Source organism: Balaenoptera physalus (assembly GCF_965194825.1).
Source record: "Balaenoptera physalus genome assembly, chromosome: 10".
In the NCBI taxonomy this organism is placed as follows: domain Eukaryota; kingdom Metazoa; phylum Chordata; class Mammalia; order Artiodactyla; family Balaenopteridae; genus Balaenoptera; species Balaenoptera physalus.
The window spans coordinates 67,499,638-67,513,300 of record NC_138889.1 but is presented as its reverse complement, the minus strand read 5'-3'; the positions used below and the strand labels follow the sequence as shown (position 1 = coordinate 67,513,300).

The window sequence follows — 13,663 nt, the reverse complement described above, 5'->3', positions numbered from 1 at the left end:
CCATCCTGGCAGTAGCTACCCTGATGAGAACAGCAGCCCTGAGGAAAGGGTTTGAGCCCAGATGTGGGCCAAGCAGTTCCTGAAGAGCCTTCTCCGTCCAGTTTCCTGACCAGGAGGGAGCATGCTTCAGCGAAAGCACTGTCACAGAGGCTGCCGCTCTGCTCTCCAGCTTCCCTGTCTGAAGGAAGCTCCAGTCCTTGGGCATTTCTTGGTTCGTTCTTTCTACATCTGGTTTGAATCATCAGAGTTGAGGGGTTCCTCTGTCAAGGACAGACTTCTCATATACCTCAGCTATGACAGTTTGGACACCGGCCCAGTGCTTGACCTTTTGCTGTGGCCATCAGATGTCCTATGGGCTGGCCAAGGGTGAAGGTGTTCGGGATATTTATTTCATCTCTCTATTTAAGCCATCTGTACAAAAAGGCCCAGTTACAGATCCTAATAAATCATCTTTGCCACAATGCATCACACCAGCTAGAGCTCCCACCTCTATTCCTGGCTTGGGAGACTTCTGAGGCCCCATGCTTACCATGGTTTTTCACTGCCCTCTGGCCATGCTGTTCATCTAGTACAGAGGGGGTGTGGCTCTGGGGAACATCCTGATTTCTATGAAATACTTATCTGTCAGAAAACTTTTAATTACTTTGCAGGAAATTGAAAGACTGGAGCATAAATTGAACCAAACACCTGAGAAGTGGCAGCAGCTATGGGAACGGGTAACTGTGGACCTTAAAGAAGAGCCCAGAGCAGACCGTGTGAGTTGGCAAAGCCCTTTGAAGAGCTACTTCTGAGCTTCTAGAGGGCGCTAGGTCAGGTGGGGCCTCTGCCACAGGTAATTCAGGAGGTTTATGGCCAAAGGGAGGGTCATGCCCTGAGGGTCCAGGGCAGAAAGCTCCAGATGACTGGGTACTTCCTGAGTGTCTCGCTTTACCACAGTGACATAATACTTATGTTCCAGGGCCCCGTATCCAGGGGAAATCACTGGGTTCTTTTCTATCTCAGCGCCTCTGTGGTTTCAGCTGATCTACCACATGAGGGAGGAGGGGAATGCCAAGACCTTGTTTGTGCCAGAGAAATAATCAGAGAAAATGAAATGTTTTAAATGAGCAAACTATACTGCTTTCTGTTGTTCACACCCCCTTTTTGTTTCTGAATTAAGAAACATTTATCGTAAAGATATTTTAAAACCAAACACTGTTTTCTGCTCCTCACAGCCCCTTCACCTGTGGTATGTGGAAGGGCTGTGCTGAGCGCCATCTACACCTTGCACCTGTTATAACCCACAGTGAGGGGGCGGCGTCTCAGCTCAGGCACGCTGGGACAGGCTCAGGGCACACAGCCGATACGTGGGGCGGCCACCAGTCAAAGCCACACCAGACTGACTCCAAGTGCAACAGAAGGGAAGTTAGGACAGATGAGTGTTCTGAAGAGCACTTCAGGAAAGGAGAGGTTGGCAGGGTCAGATGTCACAGAGGAGTCAAGGAGAAGGGAGTGTAGAAGAAAGCCTCCAATGTGGTAAGAAGGGGTCCTTGGGGTGCCTTCTCTTGCCTTCAGATGGCAACTCAGGAGTTGTTATCAGACAGGCCACAGGTAGGTGATGTCTTACTGCTTTTTTTCTCAGAAGAATAAAATAGTTTCTTAATTTTTTTTCTGATTATGAAAGTGAGATATGTGTATTCCTTTAAATGAGACAATACACAGAAAGTTATGAAATAGACAGAAATCACCCAAAATTTATAACCTAGAAATAAACCACTATGCCATCAAACTTGTTTTATAATTCTAAACACACATATAAAAGGGATTTACGGGCTTCCCTGGTGGCGCAGTGGTTGAGAATCTGCCTGCCAATGCAGGGGACGCGGGTTCGAGCCCTGGTCTGGGAAGATCCCACATGCCGCGGAGCAACTCGGCCCGTGAGCCACAATTACTGAGCCTGCGCGTCTGGAGCCTGTGCTCGGCAACGAGAGGCCGCGATAGTGAGAGGCCCGCGCACCGCGATGAAGAGTGGCCCCCGCACCGCGATGAAGAGTGGCCCCCGCTTGCCACAACTAGAGAAAGCCCTCGCACAGAAACGAAGACCCAACACAGCCATACATACATACATACATACATACATAAAAAGAATGTAAGCAGACAAGAATAGCATTAAAAAAAAAAAAGAGAATCCATTGAGTTATTTAAAAAAAAAAAAGGGATTTACTATACATGCAGTTTTAAAAACCTGCATTTTTTTTTTTACTTAATATGTGGCATACATGGCCTTCAGTTTGTCACTGTATGTAAATCGGCATCATTTTTAATGGCTGTCTAGAAGTCCATTGTATGGAAATACCTTTTTTTTTTTAAGCAGTCGCATAATGATAGACATTTAAGTGGTTTCTAGTTTTCTGCTAGTTTCCTAAAAAACTCCAGGATAAACATCTTTTTATATATATTTTACACATACATATATATGGTCCAGTTTTTTCCTTGAGGTAAATTTTTGGAAGTGAAATTATCGGATCAGTTGCTTAAAGTCTTTGGAAAGCTTTCCTAGCTCCTGTTCTGTCTTTTTCAGCCCCAGAGACACCCTTTGGGCTCCCCAGGAATTGTGTCTACCAACCTCCCTTCCTATCAGAAGAGGTCTCTGCTGCATCTCCCGGACAGCAGCATGGGGGAGGAACAGAGCGCCAGCATCTCCCCATCCAACGGAGTGGATCGGAGAGCAGCCACGCTGTACAGCCAGTACACGTCCAAGAATGACGAAAACAGGTTGACGTTGCTGAGCCCTGCCGGGTGTACTGAAAAGGCTCTCCCCACCCTGCCCTCGGCCACACCGCGGGCCCTTTAATAAGCTAGGCCTGTGCCGTGCCGCCTTCTGTAAACTCAAAATGGATCCGCTTTAATCCTTTGTTTCTGTTTTAAATGCATTAGATGGTTCTTGGAAGAGGAAAAGTCAAAATTACAACTAAAATAATGCCAAGAGGTTGTAGTTATTTGTGGCGGGTCCTGATTGCTGTTGTCTCATGTCTGCCAGATCTCTTGAGGGAATATATGTGTCAGTGAGCACTTTCTCAGGGGCAAACTTCAGAAATCCAGCGCACGCTAGCTCAAGCAGAAAGGAATTTACTCACATAAATTGGGAAGGCCAAGGATGTGCCAGTTTCTCACACAGCATCTTCAGGCTTCTGTTGTTTGCCAGCTCTGCTTTCTCCTGTGGGCTGCATCTACCCCAACATGGTATAAAAAATGGCTACTGAGAGCTCCAAACCTCACAAGTTTGGTAATTCCAGCAGAAAGAGGCAGCCTTTCCCCAAAGGTCTAATAGAAAAATTCTAGGGGGAGCTCTGATTGATCTTTTTTGGATCATCTGGGGGAAATAGGGGCTTGACCAACAAAAACAACAGATATCCCCTTTACAGCACTTTTTAAATGAAAAATCAAATTAACTGCTATGTCATCATTACTTCTAGGTCCTTTGAGGGAACGCTCTACAAAAGAGGGGCTTTGCTGAAAGGTTGGAAGCCCCGCTGGTTCGTTTTGGATGTAACGAAACATCAGGTAATAAATACCATCACAGCCTATAGGAATCACTTCTCCCTAGGCTAGGCTCAGTCCCCGGCTGTTGTGTGACTCTCAGCAGAAAGGCACAGCCTTCATGTACTGAATGCTTTCCTAAGGCCTCTCATATGCTGCCTGAGGCTCCTCCATGGACCCAGTGAGGAGCAGTAGCCCTGAGACTGAGCGCAGCAGCCTGCTGAGAGAGTGCAGGTGTGTGCAGGCAGAGGCAGTGACTGCTGAGCCCAGAGCATTAGGAGCAATAGAACTCTGCCTTTTAATGCTCATGTTCTCTCCTGCTGCCTGCTCTCAAAGCCCAGGCCAAGAGAGGACCTGAGGTTTTCAGCTTGTTGCATACCACATGCACATACAGAACCCATGCCTGTGAACACTCCCCAGAATACAGATTACCTTCATCTTTGCAGCATAACGCATCCATTCAAAATCGAGGGTGTTCATTTATTCAACAAACATTTACTGAACACTTTCTCTGTGCCCATCACTGTACTTGGTCCTAAAGGAGGCATCATTATCCCTCAAAGGTGACAGCAACAGAGGATGGAGGGAGCCCTGAAACAGGCAGAAGGGGATGTGCCCACCCAAGCCTGAAATCCACAGTGGGCAAGTACTAGACTGGACCTCCCAGACCACGCTGGAAAGCCTTTTCCCCACTGCTAGGTTCTTTGCTGTGGCTGTAGCATCCAGCACAATCCTGAGTGTCAGAATCTTTGCTCCAGTGACCTTGGTTGCGGTGGAACCCAGCCCTTCTGTACCCTTCACTAGTGAGAGTCGCATGGCCTCCCACGTTCTGACCACAGACCTCACTCTACCTTGGACCTGACCAGTCAGCCTTGAGCAGCTTCTCAATGCATTCATGTCCAACATGGAGTCTGTTCAGAAAGACACGGACTGTTAGGCCAGTACAGTGCTCTCGCTGGACCTGCATCTAGATGGCTCCTGACAGATGGACACTTTGCACGGGGACCCCCTTTCCCTCTGCTCAAGGAGTTCCATAAAGGTTACACAGACTCTTTGTGGAAGAATATAGAGAAGTTTTTACAGATATGCAATGGAAGCCCTTTTTAGGGGGCTGGACTTTAAACAACATCGTCTCTGAAACCATAGAGCCTACACTGTGTAGAAAAGTTCCATTAAATCACTAAATATAACAGGAGAATGTCATAATTTTTCTATAATTTACCATTACATCAAATTATATCTGCATTCTTGCCAGTCTTTTAGATTTCTTTAACACGAAAGGTATATGGTTTTTCTGTTTAGTCCTACTCATACTATGCCTGAAGGGAGAGGCAGAGAAAAGTCTGAGGACAGAACCACAGAGACGGAGGCGCCAAACACATTGCTGCCATGTAGATTATAGAGTGAAGTCCAGACTAATTTAGTTAGAGCGATGTCCAGTCCTTACACACAGTAACCACTCAATCAAATGTTGAGGTATTTATTGTTTTTCAAAAGTCATTTTATATCTACATGCTATTTGGAAACTTGCTTTTTAAATAAAAGATAGCTTGAACATATTTTCCTACCAGTTCATAATAGATCTTATCGTTTTTGAAATGTTGTATAGAATTCCATATTATTGATGTACCATCATTTAATTAACCAATACCCTATTGACAGATATCTTTTCAATTGTTAGCTAATAAAGGCAGTGCTGAAGGAAACCTCTTTATAGGTGTGTCTTTGCATGCTTGTGGGAGTGTTTCTGTAGGATAAATTTCTAGAGGTGGGAAAGGTGTATCAATAGGTATAAACATTTTAAATTTTAGTTCATATTGCCAAATTGTCCTCTAAAAGGCTTCTGACTAATTATATCCCCACTAACAGTGTTTGAGAATACCTAGTGCCTTCCCTTCAACCTGAATATTGTCAGCCATTTTAATATTTCTTAATCTAAGTGAAAAGTGAAATCGCATTGATTTCATTTACTTTTCTTTGATCAGTTAGGTTGTTCATCTTCTCAGATGTTTATAGGTCACTCACATTTCTTCTGCGACTTGCCTGTTGAAATCCTTTGACCATTTTTCTATTAGGTTGTTTATCTTTTTCTTCTCAATTCTAGGAATTCGGTATATATTCTAAACAGTAACCCTTTTTTATATGTTACTTTTTTTTTTTTTACAGTTGTTAGTTGACTTTTTCTATGTGTAATACATTTATTTGTTCAAATTTCAAAAAATATGTCTTTTTCCGCCTTTCTCCCAGCTGTCTAATTCCTCTCCCTAGAAGCAACCAGCGTTTTTAATTTCTTGTCTATTCTTCCAGGCATAGTTTAGCAAGATGTGGGAAAGTATTCAAATACGTTTTGAAAAGCCATGCTGTTTTCCCTTTCTGTGTCTCTTATACCCCATGTATCTTTTTGGTTCCAGCTGCGATACTATGACTCGGGTGAGGACACGAGCTGTAAAGGCCACATTGATCTGGCTGAGGTAGAAATGGTCATCCCCGCTGGCCCCAGCATGGGAGCCCCAAAGCACACGAGTGACAAGGCTTTCTTTGATGTAAGTCGATCTTGTCTTTTCCTGGCTCTGTTTGCACATGATCCCTTACAATCCATCCACCTCCAAGAATCATGGGGCCTCAGAGCAATTGGTGCTCACTGCACGTGGGTCACAGACCCACCCCGGCTGTGGGAATGGCTACGGAACTTGAACCCAGCACTCTTCATCCCCAAACCTGACCTCTCCCTGCTGTCCACATGTCTCAGAAAGGCTGCACAGCGCTTTGCACAAAAGACTCCTTTAAAAGGTATCCAACTACACGTGGAAGCAGATGAACTCCTTGTTAAATACTGTTAGTTATTCACTCACCACCTACTGTCGAGAACAGATATTACTTCCCTTTGTATCCATTGATCTTCATGCTTGATCATCCACAAAAAAACATCCTTAGTCACACATGATGTCTGTCTGCCCTAACATCTTCAGCAGTCCTTAGGTGGGCCTTGGGGCATTTTATGGGCCACATGATAGGGGACTTATCTAATCCCCAGAGCCAAGCAGGACTTCATATGGAACACAGGTCATACTCTAGGGCCCTGCTCAGTCTATGAAGCCATTTCCCTGACTCTGGGCTGCCAGTGTGGCCCCAACTGAAGACTTAGAGAAGGGGATGGAAAGGGGACATGAAAGCCAACCCCATCATGGTGTGGATGAAGCTCAGCCTTCCTGGCGCCTGTGCTGCACTGGTGCAGTGCGTGGGTGGGGCCAGAGACTCCAGCCATTCCTGACCCTCTTCCTCAGTCAAGGAAGGCCCCGGAAAGATGCAAAGTCAGGCTTTCCTAGTGTGTCTCTCTTCTCTGCCAGGCCCTTCTGTTGACATCCCCCTTGACTTTGGGGGCCAGGAAAGTATAATGAGTCTAAAGGCAATGACAGTATGATAGTGGGGGGCAGAGAAAATAACAGAGGTTCTGGGGCAGAACGGAAAGGGAAGGTCACAGGGATTTATTTGCACACTTGCCCAAAGCCATAGACTAGCCCTGCCCTTCATCTCTGGTTCTCTTCATTTGATTTTATAGCTCAAGACCAGCAAACGTGTATATAACTTCTGTGCCCAGGATGGACAGAGTGCCCAGCAGTGGATGGACAGGATCCAGAGCTGTATCTCTGACGCCTGATGCCCATGGTCAACCCAAACAGAAGAGGGAGGAGGGGCTTGTGCTGCCAGATAGGAAAAAAGTGTGTGAGTCCTTGAGGAGCTGACAGCTTCCTGCTGGTTCTGATGAGTCATCCTAGGGCCTAAGGTTCTCCTACCCAGACTTACCCATTCCCCTCTTTTAGCAGTTTCTAAGTCTGCTTAGCCTGAATGGATGTGTTACACAGGTCTGGTCAAGAGCCCTAGGCCCTCCCTGTATCTTGCACTAGGTTGTTCTAACAGGGTCTTCATGGTTAGGGATCAGAAGAATGCTTCCTGAGCCGACTGTCACCCATCCCCTAGGCAAAGTGGCTACCACCTACCTGGGTCCTTCTTCATGAAAGATAGATCCTTTTTGTTCTGCAAGGTCCTAATATCCTTGGAGAGCTTTCTGACAAGCAAAAATCAAAATCCTATCTTAATCCTAAAAGACTATCTTCCATTCTGCATAGAACAGGTTTTCCATCAAAGGCTCCTATTCTTACTGCCTGACCTTAGAGAGGCTCAGTTCTCTGGTGCTGTCAAAGGTGCTTCCGTGATACCTGCTCGACCATTGGGGTTCACAGCAAGACCATCAGTGCTCAGTGGCAGGCAAAGGGGGGCACACAAGATTATCCTGATGGAAAAAGATTGTCCAGAGAATGATGCAGTAATCACCAGGCCAATGCAGGAAAATACTGTTTCCAAAACACTGAATTTTCTAGGCCAGAGGTGCCCTGAGGACGCAGGACTTAGTGTTCCCACGTATTCTTCTGCTCCCCAACAGCTTCTTACACAGAATAACATGCAGAACGCTGAATGCACTAACTCACAAAACAGACACTTGCACTGAACTAATAAAGTGAAGATGTTTGAGAGACAGAAGCCAGCTGTTTATGACCACACGACCCCTATGACAATGGCTGTGTAAACCGAGGTCGCACTGTGGCGTGACTGGATACCCAAACGGCACCTCTGCACATGAACAGTAGGGACTTGTTTGGTCTTTAGGTTTTCTTTACTTTTGATAGCCTGTGTTTGTTCAGCTTAAGACACCAGGATTGCTGTTTCTCACGGCGCACAGAAACAGCTTTTCTGCAACGGCCGCTGCGGTTGGCTGGAGTCATAGGTAGCTAGATCATTACATTTGTTTTGAAATGTTAATATGTTAAATACCAAACTAATATTTCAAAAATATGTATATATGAGTTCTTATATCCTTGTTTTTCAGATAGTCTGCTTATAATTTAATAAAAAATTAACTGATTCATTCATAAAATTTCAGTAGTGAAATGGTTCCCTTTTTAAAAAGCCGCTTTGTAGATTAAAAATAAATCAGATTTTCAAATTTAAAATTATCTACACACTAGAAAATAGAATTGTGTTAATATATAAGAAATTGGGGGATGATAAGAATGAAGGGTTTTTCTATCATTTTCATTTTATAAATTGCCACCTGTGAAAATGGTTTTTGCACATTATTTGTATTTTTCTTTGTACATGAAATAATTTTTTGTACTCTGTAAAGTATGGAGCCCATTGTACCCTCAGCTATTTGAGACTTTACACAGTGCTTCTTTTGTAACTGGATTCTTGTAACTTTCATGAAGGCGCTACATGCCTTGCATTCACTAACCACCTTGAATTAAATTTATTTCTTAAGGAAAAGCATCCCTCATTTACTGAAATAAAGTTCACTGTGCATTGCTTAGTACTCAGAAGGCAACATTTATGAGTCATACGTGGGACTAAAAGTTCAAGGGTAAAATGCAGCGTAACCCATTTCTTGCCTTGGTTCTCTTAATGTCATCACTGCCCTTTGCTCAGGAAGTAACCAGAGACACTGGACATGCTGGCCTGAGCTCCTGGGTTCTGGACGCACTGCTGCAGAGTTTAGGTAAGAGACCTGAGGCTGCCACTCCCACCCTGAGCCTCCAGTCAGCTGTGTGAAATTGGTTAAGTCCTTTACCTCTTCCCGGTCGCAGTTTCACCACCCGTGGCATATGGCAATTTGTGAGAACTTTAGGCAGGAGAAATTTAACTCTAGTTTGGAAGGAGGTTTTTCTGCTTCAGGAAGTAGTTAAACAGCACAGATGAAGGATCAGTGCTGTCAGTTCTGGACAACACTTGCTCTAGATAAGCCCTTGGAGTTTCCCTTGGGGACTCTGACTACTTCTCGAATGGAGCCAGCAGAATGCAGGTTCTCCTCGGGGATGAACCTCTAAGTCTTGACATCCAGGAGCCCTCCGTGAGGGGGACCCCCAGGGTGAGGCAGTGGCATCCCCCTCTTGAGCCTTCAGATTTCCTCAGTCTAGAGGGCTCGTGTGACCCAGGCCAGGGCCCTCAGGCCTCCATTAGCCCCAGGCCTCTCTTCTTAATGGCTGGCCCTGGGACCTGCCATTCTGTCCTGCTGTGTCCCCGACATTCAGTAAGGGGGGAAACAGCTGGGACTGGGAGTTGAGCACAAGTGTCAGGACGCCCTTCATTCCTCCCGTCTTAGCTGTGACGGGGAGAAGGGCACTAGGTTCCAAGGAAGAAAGACTGGGGCCTGGTGCCCCTGCCCCCGCGGCTCCTGCGACAGAGCCTTTCTACTCCGGGCTCTGGAAAGATGCAGACCCGAGGCAGCACGGGAGCGCAAGTCCCACTCCCGAAAACCTTCAGCCCAGCTTCTTTATTCTTACCTCCCAAACCCTCCGCCCGGTGGCCTCACTCCAGAGCCAGAGCGTTAACTGTTAATGGTATGGCTGGTTTGCTTCTCAGTGAAAATTGACATTTATAGATATTTCACTAGGAGTTCTTTTAAGAGTTGTTAAGTAACCCCATTATCTCATAAAGAATTTCTGAATAATCTCAAGATTTTAGGCTGATTACCAGGAAATGCCCTCAGCTACGGCAACCAGCAACCAGAGCTATGAAATAAGCCAAAAATAAAGCAGTGCTGATGAAGAGATAGGGCTTGGAGCAGGACTGCCAAATAGATACATAATGCAAGCCACTTGTGTATCTTTTTTAAAAAGTAAAAAGAAACAGAGAGACTTCCCTGGTGGCGCAGTGAATAAGACTCCGTGCTCGCAGTGAAGGGGGCCCAGGTTCCATCCCTGGTCAGGGAACTAGATCCCACACGCCACGACTAAGAGTTCCCATGCCGCAACTAAGAGTTCCCATGCCACAACTAAGGAGCCCACGTGCCGCAACTAAGGAGCCTGCCTGCCACAACTAAGACCCGGTGCAACCAAATAAACAAATAAATAAGTAAAACTGTTTAAAAAAAAAAAGAAATAGATGAAGTTAATTTTATAACATTTTATCTTATTTTCAATATTTACCATAATCTATCAAAAACACTGTTTCAACATGTAATCGATACAAAAAATCATTAATGAAATATTTTATAGTCTTCATTCATATCGAGTCCTCAAAATCCAGTGTGTATTTTGCACTTACAGCACATCTCAGTTTGGACCACTGTGTTACCTTTTTTCCGACACCACTTCTCTTACGAAATGCGTGTCATTTTCCCACTCCGTTCTCCAGTTCTCCCACACCAGCTGCGTGTCCAGCAGCGCATCCAGTTCTGACACATCCTCCCCAGACTCAGCACAGACCCCACAGTTAAGGGCTCGGTCCCATAAGACTGCCTCCCTTCAGAGGCCAGTTGCAAGTCCCAGGGACCATGAAGAACACACAGAACTCAGGAAAATACTTTGCTTATGTTACTGGTTTGGCATAAAGGAAACAACAACAGCCGCGTGGAAGAGATGTGTGGGGCAAGGCTTGGGAGCAGTGATGGCGTGGTGCCTCCGTGCCCTCTCTGGGTGTGGGCGTGCCGCCCTCCCAGCACTTCCGTGTGGTCGCCAACTGGGAAGCTCTCTGGATCTTGTTCAGGATGTTTTCATAACCCACTCTCCAGCCCCCCTAGAGGCTGTAGCTTCCCACACTATTCACACGTTGTTCCTTCTGGTAACCAGTCCTCATCCTGAAGCTATCTAGGGGCCCCAGCCTGAGTCACTGCATTCACATAAACACAGGTGTGGTCAAAGGGACTCATTATGAATAACAAAGGCACTCCTTTCACTCAGGAAATTCTAAATGTTTTAGCAACTCTGTACCGCAAACCCAGGACAAAGACCCCCCCCAAAAAAAATTTGTTTTTTTATTATACCACAACTAGCCACATTCAAGTGCTACCGTGCTAGGCAATGCAGATTTAGAGCAAGTGGCCTGCTCACAGCAGAGCCGAAGTGGGAAGAGCTGGGAGGTGAGAGACCCGGGTGCTGGCTCTGTTCTAATTCACGATATGACATTGAACCTTCGCCTTAGCTCTGCAGGCTTTGACCTATAAAATGAGGGACCCAGATCTGTGATTTTGTGATTCCAACGGTTCACCTTTGCAATGACTGAGATTCCAAACTGAGATTTAAAGGATTTGCTGAACAAGACCAAATCATCTATAAATCAACGCTTCTTAAATTATAGTGCGTGTATGAATCACCTTGTTAAAATAAAGATTCTGATTCAGTAGGTTTGAGAGGGGGCTTGACATTCCGTATGTCTAATAAGCTCCCAGGCTACGCTGAGGCTGCTGGTCCAGAACCCCGCTTGGGGTGACAGGTGTGTTAGCCCCAGTCCTCTGAGAAGCAGGCCCGGAACGGGAAGGAAACCGGGGGAGGCTGTGAGGCCCAGGAGACCTGGGTGCAGGTGTGACCTTGTGAAAGACAAAGGGAAGGGAGGGAGGAGGAAAAGTTGGGTGGGAGACAGACTGTGGAGCAGTTCTAAGGAAGCCTGGCGAGACAGGTGAGAAGTCCTCAGGAGTCGTCAGAGGAACCCCACACCTCCCAAGGGCGGGCCTGCCTGGGAACCCTGCCCCGCTTAGTCACCAGCAGGCAGCAGTCAGGGAAGCAAACACAGTAGTAGATTCCAGAAAGCACAGCTGGGGCAGACAGTCAGGCACAGTCCCTGCAGTCAGAGACCCGGGGGACGTCCTCTCACGGTGGTTGCAGTCCTCCCCTTGTGGCCAGGCTCAGAGAGCAGCTCCTCCCTGTTTCCCTTGGGCCTCTCTTCCTAAGGGAGACTCAGAGGAGAGAAAGAGGGGAGTCGGAAGGCTAACTACCCTGTCATGGAGTTAATCTCACGCTCTCCCTCCCCCACTCTCCATTTTGAATTCCCCTCATTCTCAACAGCCTCAGTTTGCCTGTTGATGTGACCAAAACCTTTGATGGGGGAGGAGGGACCTGAATACTTGGTAATTAGACCTGTCTCAGGTCAGGGCTGCTGCACGGGTCCTTTCTCAGTTACAGTGGGGATTACTTGGAGGCAGCTAGAGGACCACCCAGCACACACCATCCTTCCTGCCCCCATCGTGTAGAAGCAGCCCTGCCTTCTGCTGATCAGGGTCAAGGATCCCTGCTGGTTCCTGGACATAGGAGTTCTAAGCGCCCTGGTGGCAGCCATGAACTAGAGTGCAAGAGGACCTTTGCTGTGTCCCTGGCCAAATGCTAAGCTGAGTGGAATTCCACACCTTTGGATCCAGCCTTCTGTAAGTCCCTGGGCAGTGGTGCTAACTGAGGTTCTGTGGTCAGGAAAGGGAAACCCAGAAGAGTTCTCTATCCCTGTGAAGATGAATCACTGGCCCTTCCAGGATGGAAAGGGCCTGATGTAGCTGACTTGCCCCAGGTGGGAACAGTGCCACATGAGGGCTCAGCATAGGTCTCTGTTGCTGGTGAGCTGGACATTGAGGGGCGGCAGGACCTAGAGCGGCCTTGGTATGTGGGAGTCTGTGCTTTGGGGCCCATGTTAGCTTTTGCCTCTGCCATTGTGGCCACTCCACTCATGCTCATTGTGCTGGTTCTATGTAGCCAATGATAAGGACCAGCTAGCATCAACCGTCCAGGTCATTTTGTTTACTTGCTTAAACTCACTGCCTTAATGTGTTGGGTGCTTTCTAATGGGCATTAGCACGTGGCACTAAAATCTTCATGTTTTCTGCCATATGTCCATCCACTTGTCTCTACCTCACATCTCCTTGTCCCCAGTTTTCCCATCCTTTTCCTTCCAGGCCCCTGACCAAACAGGCCATTTGGCCATTGCTCAAGAGTGTGTGTGTCTTCTCACTGCCTTGGGCCACTTATTGTACACGAAGTACATGACCAAGTCCTCTGCTCACAGCTCTTCCCAGTGGGAATATTTTCCATTTCCCTTTACACCTCTGTCATGCAGCCGCTGTCCATCTTCAGCTTGTACCCATGTACCACATCAACCCATCCATAAACCAAGCTCAGGCGTTTTCCTCCTCTTTCAGTGGGTTGTACAGGACCCTCCATGTGGCCATAGGTACCAGCCAGGGGACAGGCATTGGCTATGTCCTCATGCGGTTTACTGGTGCTCTCCGGCCCCGCTCAGGCTCAACCCCAGAGGGAGCATTTCCATCTTATGAATAGTCTACTGCCAGGCCCATGTGACTCTGAATTGATGCATCCAACAGACCCCAACT

The 13,663-nt window shown here is 46.8% G+C and overlaps 1 protein-coding gene across 1 annotated transcript in view; it reads left to right on the top strand.

Annotated features, from left to right (window-relative positions):
* The window catches only part of SBF2 (SET binding factor 2), a 456,507-nt gene extending 447,620 nt beyond the window's left edge, over nt 1-8,887 (top strand). Inside the window, exons 39-43 of the mRNA XM_082476788.1 lie at nt 651-755; nt 2,561-2,754; nt 3,456-3,543; nt 5,931-6,062; nt 7,079-8,887. Of these exons, the coding sequence (XP_082332914.1) occupies nt 651-755; nt 2,561-2,754; nt 3,456-3,543; nt 5,931-6,062; nt 7,079-7,177 (618 nt within the window). The 3' untranslated portion in view covers nt 7,178-8,887. The remainder of the gene's footprint in view (nt 1-650; nt 756-2,560; nt 2,755-3,455; nt 3,544-5,930; nt 6,063-7,078) is intronic.
* The last annotated feature ends 4,776 nt before the right edge of the window (nt 8,888-13,663 follow it).